This window comes from Pristiophorus japonicus, chromosome 6, assembly GCF_044704955.1.
Source record: "Pristiophorus japonicus isolate sPriJap1 chromosome 6, sPriJap1.hap1, whole genome shotgun sequence".
NCBI lineage: Eukaryota > Metazoa > Chordata > Chondrichthyes > Pristiophoridae > Pristiophorus > Pristiophorus japonicus.
The window spans coordinates 32,548,923-32,564,459 of NC_091982.1; the positions used below are offsets into that span (position 1 = coordinate 32,548,923).

Genomic DNA, 15,537 nt, shown 5'->3' on the forward strand with positions numbered 1-15,537 from the left:
ATTCTTAGCATCTGAATTTTAAATCTTATATATTTGTAAATACAAATTCGTAAAAATGTTCTCTTCAAAATACAGCAAGAGGACACAGGTTCATGGTTGTGAAGAATAAGTTTAAGACCAATGTCAGAAAGTTTTTGTCAGAAATGATGGTTGAGGTCAAGATATAGGATTTATTTAAAAAAGAGGTAGACGCTGTAATGGGGAGACAGTAGGACTGGTATTCTGGAATGATGAGATGAAATGGGCTGAAGAGTCTTCTTTGTCTGAACCTATTTTGTAATCCTATATGAAATGAGTTTGGCCAGTCCCAATCCAGTTCCTAGTAAATGGGCCTACTGCAAAAAAAAAACTGTCCCTAATTTGCAGAAATTGCAGAGGTCACAGGATGATTGGTGTGAGAAATGGAACAAATGTCACATTAGTACTGTATGTTTTGAGGCTGAGGCAATGAGAGAGCTTTACTTTGCATCTGATTATACTATATCTGACCCTGGAATGCTTGATGCTGTCACTAGATACCCAAAAGGAGAATAGTTCCAATTATTAATATCAATATCTCTCAACTTGATGGCCACAAATATATATTTAAAAACTTTTTCAAGCATTTTGATTTGGGGAAAAAGAAGAGCTTGGCATCATTTTTGACAGCTAACATAACACCCAAGTGATACACTAATGAGTTTCAGTAAAATTCATGAAGCCATCACATTATATTTGTAAAGAAAAATAGCAAAAAATTCACAATTATTTTCATGAAGATATTGTCCTTGCAGCACATTAAGTAACAATAACTAAGGTTAATACATAAGTGTTATCTCAGATAATTCAGAAGTGTATTAGACAGTGCAATGATACAACACGATTGAGCACCAGAGAGCCATGCTTCAGGTTCACACTCATGATTTCCTACACAAACAGTTCCTAATCTCAGCTACCTTGTCGTTGCCAGAGGCTGGGAGCTTCTCCTAGCATGAGTGAGTCTGCAAGGGTAAAGCAACAGGAAAAAGATTTACTCTGGGCCACATATACACACCTTGTAGTGGTAATTGATAGGCTGGTTTTAGCATAAAGTTCCCAAAATGAGTATCAGTGAAAATATAGGGTTCAGTACACAAACGCACCGTCATCCTTACCCTACTGTGTTATTGACATGTTAGGGCCTAAAACTGGCTTTAAATGTTTTCTTTAGTAGGGGAGATGATATTTGCAGTGCAATGTTTGATTTTCACATGTTTTTGTATTTATTATAGAAAATACAGTTATGAATAGCTGAGTGAAAATAGTGTCTCATTTTTAAATTAGTACGGTTTACTGTTATTTCTGGTGAGGTGAGGGAGCTGTCAAAAGCACTATTGTTTTTTTTTAATATTCTGGATTTTGTTTTGTAACCAAAAAAAGTTTGTAGCAGTGGAGTAGCGAAACAGCTAAAATAAAAGACCTTTTTATCAAAATGCTAGTTTGATTGGGAGTTCTGTAGCAAACACAACCCACCAGCACATGTGGGTTTGAATAGAGTTCGCCTTCAGGGTAAGGGTGCCTGCTCATCCAATTTTGGACAAAGTCGGTCCTTTTCAAAATAGGTTGTCTGAACATGTAAACTGCTTTTTTAAAAAACAGAAATCAATTTTCCCACTTAAATCAATGAGGTGTATGCATTTGCTATTAAGCTTTTCAATTAATATTTGTCAGCTATAAAGAAAGCATCAGAACTCAATCTGTGGTTCTCTTATCTGGCTCTATCCTGTTGCTGCCTGCTTTTGCAAAATGCTGCAACCCTGCTGTAAGTATACATATTAAGAGCTTTCTTTAATGACTTGTTCAATGTTAGATTTGCGTACTATCCTTGCATCTCACTAATTTGAGAGGTGTAGTTAAGACTGAGAGTGCACTGTAGGTTGAAGAGAACTTGGGTTCATGTCTTTTGAATGCTTCTTGAAGGTAACTGCCAAACTTTATGAGTTGAATGCACAACATTAATGTGATTGACAAGATTTTATCTTTACCTGTCATTTTATTTCACTGTAAATATCAAGAGAGAATTTTAACATTGGAAGCATATTATTGTCAAACCTCATTAATGCAGAACTTTTATCTCATTATTTACAAGGGAAGCGACAGTCTACCCATATAATAAACATCATTTTATTTTCCCAGTTTAAGTGCTTCAAAGTAATGCTTTTTAAAATTTATACAAATACTGACATCTGCTATTAGTGAGATCTGAAACATGCTTCAACCAGTGCTGGAGGTTTTAGCTAATCACTATTTCACAAAAAAATTAAAAAAAATTCAAAATCATTGAAGGAACTTACCAAAAACTGGAACATGAGCTCTTAAAGCATATTATATTATAGTCACTATTGTCTAGATGTTCCGTAGCTTTTACTTCTTTTATCTGCTCTGGTTCATTCCCCATTAGTAGATCCAATAGCGAATCCTCCCTTGTTGGGCTTTCTGTTGGGGTTAGAAAAGAGTCCTGTACACACTGTAGGAACTCCATTCCCTTATCTTTTTTACCTACCTTTTCTCTCCAATTAATATCAGGGGAGTTGAAATCCCCTATGATTTTTATTTTATGTTAATTACTCATTTCCCTAATTTGTTTGTATATTTCTTCCTCCATCTCCCTTCCACTATTAGATGGTCTATAGACTACCCTTTTAGTGTTATTGATCCTTTATTATCTTTTATCTCTATCCACATGGATTCTATTTCTGTATTGTTCATATCTGCGCTACTTTTCTCTATTGCTATTATGTTATCCCTAATAATTACAGCTACTCCACCTCCCCTTTTTCCCTCTCTATCTTTTCTCAATATGTTATATCCTGCAATGTTTAATTCCCAGTCCTGATTTTTCTGTAGCCATGTCTCAGTAATCCCTACTATGTCTGGTTCCTCACAACGCATGATTGCCTCCAGCTCCCCTGTTTTATTACGGACATGTGTGCATTGCTATACAGGCAGTTTAACTTATTTTTAATGGCAGTTCCTCTCACTTTATTTTTAACAATCGTTTTACACTCCTGTTCTATAATTCTATTTATTTCCTGGCTATCAATGTCCTCCCTTTCTTTATTCATTCCTATGCTCTCCTGTCCTATTTTGTTTATATTTAGACTGGTTTAATTTCTTGTAGATCTCTCCCCCATCTTACTAGTTTAAAGCCTTTGCCACCTCCCTATTTACCCTTTCCGCTAGGACGCGGGTCCCATCCCGGTTCAGGTGGAGCCCGTCCCATCAGTACAGCTCCTTCCTGTCCCAGTACTGGTATCAGTGTCCCATGAAAAGGAACCCCTCTTTCAGACACCAGCCCTTTAGCCACATGTTAGTTCTTCTGATCTACCTACTTCTATGCCAATTTGCATGTGGCTCAGGCAATATGCAGAGAATATTTACCCTCGAGGTCCTGCCTTTTAATTTCGCTCCCAACTCCTGATACTCTTTCAGCAGGATCCTTTACCCTGGCACAAAGTCAGCAATACACCCTTCGGGATTCTCATTCTTGGCTGCAGATGATGCTGTCCCTCAATTATAGAATCCCCTATCACTATCACATTTCTATTAAAATCTCCCCCGCCCCCCACACTTGGACATCCTTCTGAGCCATGGTGCCTTGGTCTGCATTGTGGCTGTTCTCCCTGCAGTCTTTCTCCTTGTCCTCAAAGGTACCGAGTACATCATACCTGTTGGACAGGACAGTGCCTGAGGAATCTCCTTCTCAACCTCTCCTAAGTCCCCGCTACCCAGCTCCCAAACAGTCACATCCTCCTCTTCTTGAACCTGTGCTTTCCTCTGGGGTGTGACTGTATTCTGGATAAAACTGTCCAGAAATTCCTCCCCCTCCCTTATGTTTTGGAGTGTCTCTAACTCACAGTCCAGCTCAATGACTCTGAGCCAGAGTGACTGAAGGCAGAGACATTTCATGCAGTTGTGGGAATCTGGGACAGTCTCGCTGTCCACAAACTCCCACATACTACAGTCCCGAAACATTGCTTGCCCTGCCATCTCTAGAATTTGTTTTTATTTATTTCCTTATTGATAACCTGAATTAATGTAATTCATTAAAGTTTTTATTCAAATGATTATTTATAGTTATATTAATTAATTAGTTTATCTAGTTAAGTTATTAATTTAATAAAGTAATAGTTATAGTCCCCCATCTCTTAGTTTAAACCACTGCCTAGCTTAGAGGAAAAAAATCCTGCAATACTCACCAACCAGTGGAGGCTAAGTCAGTGAGTATATTCAAGACAGAGATTGATAGATTTTTGTATATTAAGGGAATCAAGGGATATGGGGAAAGTGCAGGAAAGTGGAGTTGAGGTAGAAGATCAGCCATGATCTTATTGAATGGTGGAGCAGGCTCGAGGGGCCAAATGGTCTACTCCTGCTCCTATTTCTTATGTTCTTTACCAATCACCTACCTGCTGTCCTGTAATGTCACTCCTTGATTTTTTTTGTTTGCTCTCTCTCTCTATGCTCCTTTTACCTCCCCCCCCACCCCCCCAAGTCTGCCGGTGCTGCCGTTGTTTAAACCCCCTCAGATCTCTCCAGGGCTGCTCCACGTTCTGCCCCAGAATCCACAATCGCTTTCAAAAGGGAAATGAATAAATAATTTCAAAGAAAAATTAAAAGGGTATAAGAAAAGGACAGGGGAAGGGGACTAAGTAGATAGCTCTTTCAGAGAACTGACATAGGTGCAATGGGTTGAATGGTCTCCTGTGCTATAAGATTATGTGATTATTTGGCCACAATTTTGCTGACCTAGGCTGGTCCATGGTTGGCGGGTCCCAACCTTGCTGCTGGCTCCATCCTGCTCTGTAAAATTAATTTGCGTTGATAGAGCTTGTTAAGCCCGCCCAGTGTGTTTCCGGCTAATTAGAAGTGGATCTGGTGACGTCATTTGATGATGCATCATCAGCCATATCCATATTTATTTTGTGCTGTCAGCATTGAGCATTGAGGTGCTGCAAACACTAACAAGCACTGCACAAAGGCACAGGGCTGCACCCAGGCTCTGCCATGTCTCCCTCCATATGCTTATGGAGTGAGTCACAGCACGCCGGGAGGTCTTCCATTTCCATGGATGAATGATACTTCCCCAGAAGATCAATGCAGCCTGGTTGCACATTGCAGAGAAGGGCATAAGCAGGGATGTGGTCAGGAGGACATGGTAGCAGTGCCACAAACGTTTCAATGATCTCAGTAGATCTCGAAGCATTAATACAAAACCACACTCAACCTCATCCTGCTATGCCTCTCATCACATCCCCATCATTCTGCCTTCCCTATCCTACTCCTGAACATCCTTACTCACACAAACTTACCTTGTACCTTCACCCATCCCTCTGTATCTATATTATCACATCCCCATCTCACTAGCCACCCCTCACACTCACCCTCATCCTAATGCAGTCATACCAACTAACAACACACAAGAGTAGGCACTTGGGTGTGTTATGCAATCTTCATGTAAAGTTTCTGCTAATGTGGTGTCAAACATTGAAACCTTTATTTTCAACACTTTGTGTTCTTGGACAGATTTTAGTACATCTTTTGAAGTGGCTTAGAGAGTTGCAGTAAATGGTGAGACTTAATGGCACCCCCTGTAATGGTCATGAGTGTGAAAAGAATAGATTGGACATTGTCGGGATGCTTTATGGTGTTGGTGTGGGGTGGTGCCAACTTGATGCATCATGTGGGTGTACAGCATCAAGTGAAGTAAATCTGGCTATGGTGAGGCCATCCCTGGCCTCCTGGGCAGCAATGTGATCGGTTGCTGATGCCCTGTGTCCTGTGCAGCATCAGTTAATTGCAGAGAAGGTTGGCGTTGTTGGTGCTGCTGGTGTGCCTGGTGCTGCTGGTGTTGGGGCTGATTGTGGTAGAATTCTGAGGACTATAATGAGAGGGTATAAACGGCACCCATGCTGTTGGAATAGATGGCAGGCGAAGTAGAGATGACAGAATCTCTCAGTGATGAGAGGGATAATGTGGTCAGACTGATGGAGACTTGTGAAAAGACTTGCAGCATAGTGAACCTGTTGTGGAAATGCAGTGAGAAACAGCATGTGGCTGAGGGAAGATATCTCTGTAAGGTGGGAGCTTTAACATTACATTTGAAGTTGTTAACTCAACAGCTGATTCAATGGTCACTGAACTCCCGCCTCAGCTTGACAGACCCCTTGGGCGAGCTGTCAAATGCAAAAGGTAAGCTGAAAATCATTCTTAAGTGGCTCTAAACAAGCCACTAATTACTTGAATTGGCTCCCCCAATTCTCAGCGCTGACAGACCCGACATTGCTGGAAAGGCGTGTGGCAGAGGGTTCACAGCGGGGTCCCGGCCTGCTCTGAAAAAAACATTCCCTCCCAACCCACTACCAATCGCGCCCACTGACCCCCGCAAAATTCTGACCATTGATTCTCACTATTCATTCTAAGTAATGAGTAGATCAACATAAATCTGACATAAAAAAGCATTATAAAATATCACCATATGAACAGAGTGGTATGTTATAAAAACAGTAAGTTCACAATTCATTCTAGTAGAAGGTTTTGCCTACTCATGTGTGACTGTGTGCTTCTACTTTGTTCAGAAACCAGTCATCAGGCAAGTAAAGTATTGTATATTATTTTCCCCTCCCGTATTGTTTCAACATTTTCTTCTTCCTGCCTCTATGCTGCCAGGAGGGATAACAGTCAACCTGTTTCCTGATGTCTGCCAATGTAACAGATTACAGATTTTCAATATATTGACCCACCATTGCCCAATTAATTTAAAACAGCGTTGACAGCTGAGTCAATGAAAGACCCCTTAGTAATGCCAGTGCCAAGTGGATTTGGTGGTTTATGGGGTTAGAAACTGGCCCTATACCTATAGATCATAGGTTCAATTCCAATCATTATGATTGGATTAAAGTCTCCACTGGCTATAAAGTAAAATGAGTTTGGACAATCACAATATGTCTTCCTGTGAGTCCACAGTACGAAACTGCCTCTAATCTGGCACTAATTGGCACAAAATGGCACAAAACTGGCAGTGTCTCTTCAGAGGCCACAAAATAAAAGAAAACGTGATATTGGTACAGAAGAGGACATTCTTCTTAGGCTGAGGGTCGAGGCCCATTGTTGGGAGATTGTGAAGAAAGCTTTACTATGAATCTAACCCGACCGAGGAGTGCTAGGAGAGTGTTCCTCCCTCACCCTCACCAGCACAAAATAATTACAAAATTATTGTCAATAACCGACTGATTATTCTTGGCTGTTAGAGTTTAGAGAATAATTACAGGAGGTGGGAAAGATAACAGTGATAGAAAGTCACTGCGATTAAGTTTCTGTTTATGTATTATTGAATTTACAGTTACTGTGAGCAGAGACTACGTCTCATTAATGGCAGCGCTATTTTCAAATGAGGAGCGTAAATAGTTATTTAGTGTAAATATTTAAACTACCTAAACTCGTGGGAAAACCGCAGTAACAAATGTGTCTTTAACCACCTTAACTGTTCAAAAAATTAAAAAAACAAATATAAAATTTTATAGAATATGGTTCTCTATATAAGGTGCAATTGTTTCTTGAAGATATCACTGGTTAAGCTCATCCTCTGGTTGTTTTATGAAATGAGACTAAATTTAGAAATATGGCACCGATGTTATAACAACCGAATATGGTTCTGTAGAATTGGTCATGATTAAATATTAACAATCGATTTCTAAAAAAATATTATATTTCTTCTTTCTTAGATCTGTTGCACTGTTCCATTCTACTCGCAGGTTTCTGCCACGGTCAGGGGGGGCAGATAATACTGGGCTGTGCAGTTCAGCCTGCCACTATCAATGCACTCTGTGGCTGGTCCGATGTGAAGTGCCCCCTCCTCCCCGGGCTGGAATAGTCTGCTCACAACTCGCTCAGTGAGGAGGTTGGTCGAAGGAATTCGAGCCTGATATTCCCTCGCCGCAGACTATTATGCGACAGTTATCGGAGAGATTATCCCACCACTGGGAATCCTCTCCAAAAGATTCAGGCCAGAATAACCATTTTAATAGCCTTTATGTTTTTTTAAAATCTACGTTTGTGAGAATATTTTGTTTTAGCAATGATCGTATCATCAGGGGAACAGGTTTGGAGGAGTCACTAAGCTGGTCAGCAGGAAGCAAATACCGCAGCAGACAAGATTGCCCAGGTACCTTAAATTGACTACTGTCAATCTAATAATGGACGTTCAGCTTCTGCACACTGTTAGGTTTGGAAACTCCTCTTGGCCGATTCCCTCTGTGGACATCACACTAACCATTCTGTTACAGTTGCAGGACCTTATTTAATGCATTCGTTTTATGGTATACGTGTCACAACCGGACACTCAAAGCACATCAAAGCAACTAATCCTGCATGACAGATTCTTAACCTTCAGTCACCCACCCATCTAGCACTAATCTCTAAAGAAAAAAGTGTCCTGCCATTGCAGGTGCCTGAAGACTCCTCCAGCATCCAAGAATTGATTCTGCAGGCACTACTGGAAAGCCCAGGATTCGAGAAGCTAGCTCAGCGTTTCCCATCAACGACGCCAGGCTCCTCATACCAACATTTCTGAGTCCTCGAATTACACTCAATGCTTCTTCCATGAGCCACTCCAGGTTTCTTTGATTGACATTTACAATCTCCCTCATCAGGCACTCTGGGTTTCTCAGATTGATGCCCAAAGCTTCCTATCGATCAACACTCCAGGTTTTAATTGACATCAAATTCTTCTACACGGATGCTCAAAGCTTCACTCGTCAGACATTCCAGCTTTCTCGGATTGATGTCCAAGATTTTCCACCACAACTAAAGTTGCCATCACAGCTTCCCATTTCATGCTATCCAGGATCCTGGGATCAATATTCATCATTTCATCTTTGGGACACTCCAGACCTCTCCTCCCTTGCCGACTGGTGCTGCAAGACATTCCACTCTAACAGCAATGTTCGCATTCCTTCTCACCTCATCATTTCATTGTGATACATTCAGTTAACATTTCCTGAAATCTCAAAAGCTGAATTAAATGGCATGGGATGTTGCCATTTCCAATAGACATTTTTAGTTAAAGGGAACAGACCTGAATTTTAAGGGTAAAGTTCAGTTCTGTCCCAAGTTTGGTTAGGTTTAGATTTGGGGATCAGTTCTGAGCTCATGACTATAAAAGAAAACCTGGGGTTGACGGTCCCTTCTGGCACCAGCAGCATTGAACAAGAGAACATGATTAAACTTAAACCGCAGTAGTCAATGACCTTACACGACTGATTTCAAGTAGGTTTAAATTATTCCTAATCAGTAAGTTAGTTGGCCAGTTATTTATGCTGTTTTATTTTTTAATGCGTGTTATTAAATATCCAACATTCAAAACTCACATCTGTATTAATGTATCTTCTATAGTGGCACCTGTACAGTTTTATATGACTTGAATTTACTGCTGCTGAATGAATGGGAAGAATGAATGGGAGAAACCACAAGTTTAAGCAATAACGCCATCAGAATTAATGTGCGTGAGATTGAATGGAAATAAAATGTTAGGATCTTTTAACGAGAAAGAATTGTAATTTGATTCGAAATGAAGTATGCATCTACTTTCAACTACTTTGTTCATTTATACTTTGCAATATAATCGAGTCAGTATTCGTTCAATTTCCTTCGAAGAAACCAGACAATAGTTACACAGCTGAAGCGATCGTTTTGGTGTCTGATTTCAGTAAACAACAGGCCTTATTTCTGAAACTAAAATGGACATATTTAAAACGATATATTACCCTAAAGTTGCCTTACTATTAAAGGCAGTGATCCCACAATGGCTCGCTGTAGCCAATTTTATTGCATTGTGTTTCCTATTCCCCCATTATTTATTTTTGTTTACTTGACGCCTTCAGATTTTCCAACCACCGGGCCCCATTTCCCCGCCAGGTGATCTACTTCCATCTTTTGCTTTACAGCGCTCGTTAACCAGCCACTCGGAAATACCGGAGAATGGCTAGTGGTTACTCGTTGTTTTTCTTTGTTTGGGGAGCCTTGCTCTTAACGACGTGTGGAGATCATAGACCTTCGTCTGTGTTCGACCGCTCTGTCGCATGGCATGTTGACAGATTTAATGCACGTGAGCCTGGGCTCTGTTCAGTTAATTCTGAGATTAATCCAGTCCCATGTTATCTTTCTTTCTTCTGGACTCTGTCCAAGAGGATATTTTGCATGGTTTTCCTATAACCCACAAACAGTTCTATCATTGCTATTTGATCTATCAGATTCACATATGACCACGTTAAAAATCTAATCATTTAGAAATACACTAGTTTTGGATTGCAATTATTAAAATAATACATGGAAACGTTTTGGACACAAATGATAATTAGCATCACTTTGAACTTAACATTTTTTTAGATACAGTAGATATTGTAAAAGCAAGACATATGTTACCAATGGACTGTTAGGGAGTGGCATTCATAGTTTTTGTGTTAGTATTAATGAAAAAAGCCACAAACACTGTGTAGGACAATATATCATCCAAAGAGTTAGAGAAATATTTGGTTAGGAACAGAATTGATAGCTATGAAAGTGAATACAAACATAATTGAATTCAGTGTGAAACATTGTGGATCATGAGCTGCTGGAATGGTGCGAACATAAAAACATAAGAATTAGGAGCAGGCATAGGCCGTACCACCCCTCAAGCCTGCTCTGACATTCAATAAGATCATGGCTGATCTTCAACTTCAACTCCAGTTTACTGCCTGATCTCCATATCCCTTGAGTCCCTTAGAGTCCAACAATCTATCTCTCAGCCTTGAGTATACTCAACAATTCTGCATCCATAACCCTTTGGAGTAGAGAATTCCAAAAATTCACAACCCTCTGAGTAAAGAAATTCCTCCTCATCTCAGTCTTAAATGGCTGACCTCATATCCTGAGACTATGCCCCTAGTCTAGACTCTCCAGCTAGGGAAAACAACCTCTTAGCATCTACCGTGTCAATCCCCCTCAGAATCTTATATGTTTCAATGAGACCACCTCTCATTCTTCAAAACTTCAGAGGCCCAATCTACTCAATTATCACAGGACAACCCTCTCATCCTAGGGCTCAATCTGGTGAACCTTTGTTCCACTGCCTCTAAGGCAAGTATGTCCTTTCTCAGATAAGAAGACCAAAACTGTGCACAGTACTCCAGGTGTGGTCTCACCAAAGCCCTGTACAGTTGTAGTAAGACTTCCTTACTCTTGTACTCCAACCCCCTTGCAGTAAAGACCAACATGTCATTTGCCTTCCTAATTGCTTGCTGTACCTGCATGCTAGCTATTTGTGTTTCCTGTACGAGATCACCTAAATCTCTTTGAACACCAACACTTAATAATTTCTCACAATTTAAAAAATATTATTTTTTTTATTCTTTGAACCAAATTGAATAAGCTCATATTTTCCCACATTATAATTCATCTGCCACCTTATTGTCAATTAACTTAACCTGTCTATATCCCTTTCCAGACTCTTTGTCCTCCTCACAGCTTACTTTCTGGAATGTTGTTAGTGAAAGAACTGGACAAGGATGAATAATGTATGATAAAAATGTAGGCAATAGCTGGAATGTTGCTTGATTTGCCTTTGGAAGTAGGGGCACATCATACAGAACCTTTTCTCAGCAGATTAAATCGATTAGTTTTGAGTCCACAATAGTATGTTGTATCCATGGTCAATGGAAGGAGAGAGCTTGATATGCTGAATAGATTTATTTTGTTTCCTGCTTTTTATGGGGATAAGGTTACTGTACATGTTTTTTATTTCTGACATCAATCTTACAAAATTCACGCACCTTCATCTGGACACAAACATCCGTATGCACACAACTATTTTTTTTAAGTTGAAAACAATAATCAAGTGCCCCCTTATTAAAGGGGCATTAAAATTGACAAGTTAAACAAATGAACTTTTTACAATAATGGTTCAAATTAACATTTGGTTGCCGGGGGTGATGATGCACTCCAGTCCCTCCGGCACCTACCTTTCGCGGAAGGCCCCGAACGTACCGGTGGACAGCGCATGCTCCATCTCCAGGGACACCCTGGCTCGAATGTAACCGCGGAAGAGAGGCAGGCAGTCGGGAACACATCCTCTTCAAACATGTACACATATGAATACCTGCGGACACACACAGAGACATACACATACTTTCATGTTCCCTCACACAATCTGATCTGGAGGGTACATTCACAGGCAGCCATGTCTAAACATCTGCCCACAGAGACATCCAAGCACCGCGCACAGACACACTTCAATACAAAAACAATTCTTCACTTTATCCAGTCATTTTTATGTGTAGTCGAGTCAATGTTCAGTGTTAGAGTGGAGCTAACAATTCAAGCATTGCTTTTGGTTGATAAGATTTATTTCAGCTTTAAAATGGTGTCTGAGATCGTCAAGGAATCAGTTCTATTGGCGCCACGTATCAATTAGATCACTGGCCTCGAAAGATGAACTGTCCTCATTGGTGAATTGGTCCCACTGGAGCGAAGGATCTTTATCATTACACTGCACTGGATTGTGTAACTCTGCTTCTTTTACATCACAGTTTAGGACTAGGAACAGGGCTCAGAATTAACAGCGGCTGCTCAGCAAAGCGCTATAGGATTTACAGTTCACCAGCATCATTCCCAGCACAATGCTACGGTTTTATTTGAATCAGTTTCTGCCTTCTTATTGTGATCTTTTAATCTGGTGGTGGGGGGTTGGGGGGGGGGGGTTATTTGCCAGTAATCTTTACAGATCGTAGAAAAAAATATCCCGCAGCGATTACAATTAACCCGGACATTACACGTTTAGCGACACGCCAGAGATAAGGGAACTATAACTGATGTATTTCATTCTATGCTCACTGCTGTGTCGTGCTTCTGAAGATAATTGTTTTAAGGCACTGCCTCCCACGCCAGTATAAGATGCAGTTACACTTATCCTCCGCTGGCCCTGCTGTCTGCTATCTCCGCAACCTTACTTTCCAATCCTCTTGCTTGAAAAATATTGAGCCCTGCAGTGATGCTAAGGATTTATTTACTTCAAAAGGAAAGTACATGCTTGACTTAAAAAAGATCTTCCAAATACCCATCAATATTGAGACATTTAATTAAAAATGTATAATTTATGTCTTCAAGTATCTTAACCTGCCGGAAAATTGTGAACATTTTTAATCTAATTGAGGTGGTTTATATTTGCATTTCCAATAAAATGGTCAAAACCAACATTTAAATTACAGAGTTGCCTGAATCTGAAAGGGAACGAGCTCTGATTTCGGGTTAAGCCGCTACAAGATACATCACTTAACAAAAAAAACATGTCACAGCATCGTTGTAATCTCGTTTTATTGGAGGATCATTACCAATAGGCAGTTGAAGAGTCCAAATATTAATTAAATATTTTGTGCCTTAAATTAATTGTATCCAACTTTTCAGAAATATGGTCATTGAAATGATTTCTTTATTATTGCAGTTTTGTGAAGAAAAATGGAAAAATGTAATATATATGTGTGTCATATAGTATGTTGAAGGCAATGAGTGTACCGTGTTCATACATTTCAACCAATTCCTTTTTATGTGATATTTGTACTAATTATTAACTAAATAAACTAACCACGCTCATACATGTGTGTATTAAATGTGGTACATTTATTCAATGCAAGTAAAATGATTTCATTCAGATGCTACTTGAATATTGTTTGGCTGGGAAATGTATCTGTTGTATAATATCAATTTTTAGTGCGAAGTCAATAAAATTGATCTGAGACACCATGAGCCTGTTTCAATGAAATTATGAATGAATGTGACATTTTTAATCTTGAGGGTTTTGAATTTATGTTCAAAAGGGCAGTTTGGGTTATAGATGATGGACTTTAGCCTCTGGGATATGGGTTCACATCCAGTCTGACTGGATGAAACTTCTCTGTCTGTTGGCAGTAAGAGTCATACATAAAATTAGTTTACACAGTTTCAGTCCAGTTTCTTATGGTCATGGACACGTAGCACAATACTGTCCCTAATGCAGTACTAGTTAGCACTAGTCTCACTCAGATATGTTACGGCTTGACTGGTGTGGGAAATGGAAACATGCCAGACTGCTGGAGCCAGAGATGGTTATCTGACAATGGACTTTGTGGGGGTGGAGTAGAGGGAGCTTTACTCTGTCTTTAACAGGATTATGCGTAATCTGCTGACATTAAAATTTGAAATAGAAAGTCCTCTGTTATCCAACATTAATATACTTCACCCTGACAAACATCAAAATCCACAAAGAAAGGTTTACAAAATAATAAAGCAGCTCATTGAGATACAGTGCCAAATCTCATTGGAACCTTAATTTGCTATATAATGGGGTAATGGGAGATAGGTTTGTACCAATGATTCCCTACACAACAGGTCCCTGTTGACAGTTGAGCTGCTCTTGATAAATGGTGACTAAGCCCTTCTTCACAGGAAGGAAAGAAAGCATTAGAGGGTGAGTCAATCTGCGTTTTCTCATATGTTCAATTCAGAACAGCATTGGTGCAAGCATGGGAACAAACTGTTCACTCAGCTTATTGGCCACAGATAGTGTATGGCTTGATGGATACCAGGGAAGGGGAGAAAAATAATTGAAGAAAAAGGGATCATCATCTTCACAACATAACTAAGTAAATCCCACTGAAAAGTCAGGCAGCTGACAAAGAACATTTCTGCCATTGGGTGTCAAAGTAGGACCTCAGGTACATCCACCAATTATTTCCCCTCCCTCTTTTCAAAGCTCATTGACAGTTGTCTACATCTGATCCATAATGACATTAGAAAATCAACACTGAGGAAAGTGAACGATAAGTCACTTGCAGCTGCTAGTCCAGCTCTTGCCACTTAGTGCGTGGCTAACACAACATTGTATCACTGGATCAGGCCTCCTTGAATCTGTAACAAACGTATTTATTTACTTGATGTGGGTTCCATAATGTTTATGAATTAAACAATGTTACTTGAAGTTCTTATAAAATGTACAACTTTAGAGTGAATATTGGTGCTTTTGTTCAGAAATAAAGGTTACAATTATAATCCTATGATGCTGAACCCACATATGGCACTATTCTCAAAATAGCCACATGGTGGGGATGGTGCACAGATGTGGTTAGTGTGTCAGCAAAAAGACTCTTGAGGAGGACATGTGGAACACATTGTACTAACTTTCTTGGGATTTTTTTTTTCGAGCAATCTCAATTCTCAGTGTGTTTATAATTCAGTTTATTTGCTTTAAGTACCTTTTATTCAAATAGCAATTACCTTTTAAGGTTCACCCATACATGGCAGCTAATGGTTTTCACCAGCAAAATTAAAACATTTACACATTTTGTCATTAGTGTGTTTTCAAGCCTTTTGTTTATTTAATTGTAAAATTTGACAGGAAGTTATATCTCACTTGACCATCAAAGGATCCCAATCCAATGCAGGTCTAACAAAGCAGTCAATCTTCACATCTATCCTTTGTTCAACAACTGTTCTGCAGGTCATCATAAA

At 39.7% G+C, this 15,537-nt stretch overlaps 1 protein-coding gene across 1 annotated transcript in view; it reads left to right on the top strand.

Moving 5' to 3' along the window:
• LOC139266092 (uncharacterized) overlaps positions 1-9,282 on the top strand; it is a 133,171-nt gene extending 123,889 nt beyond the window's left edge. The window contains exon 12 of the mRNA XM_070883942.1: positions 8,465-9,282. Coding sequence (XP_070740043.1) covers positions 8,465-8,472 — 8 coding nt within the window. The 3' untranslated portion in view covers positions 8,473-9,282. The remainder of the gene's footprint in view (positions 1-8,464) is intronic.
• Positions 9,283-15,537: the final 6,255 nt, after the last annotated feature.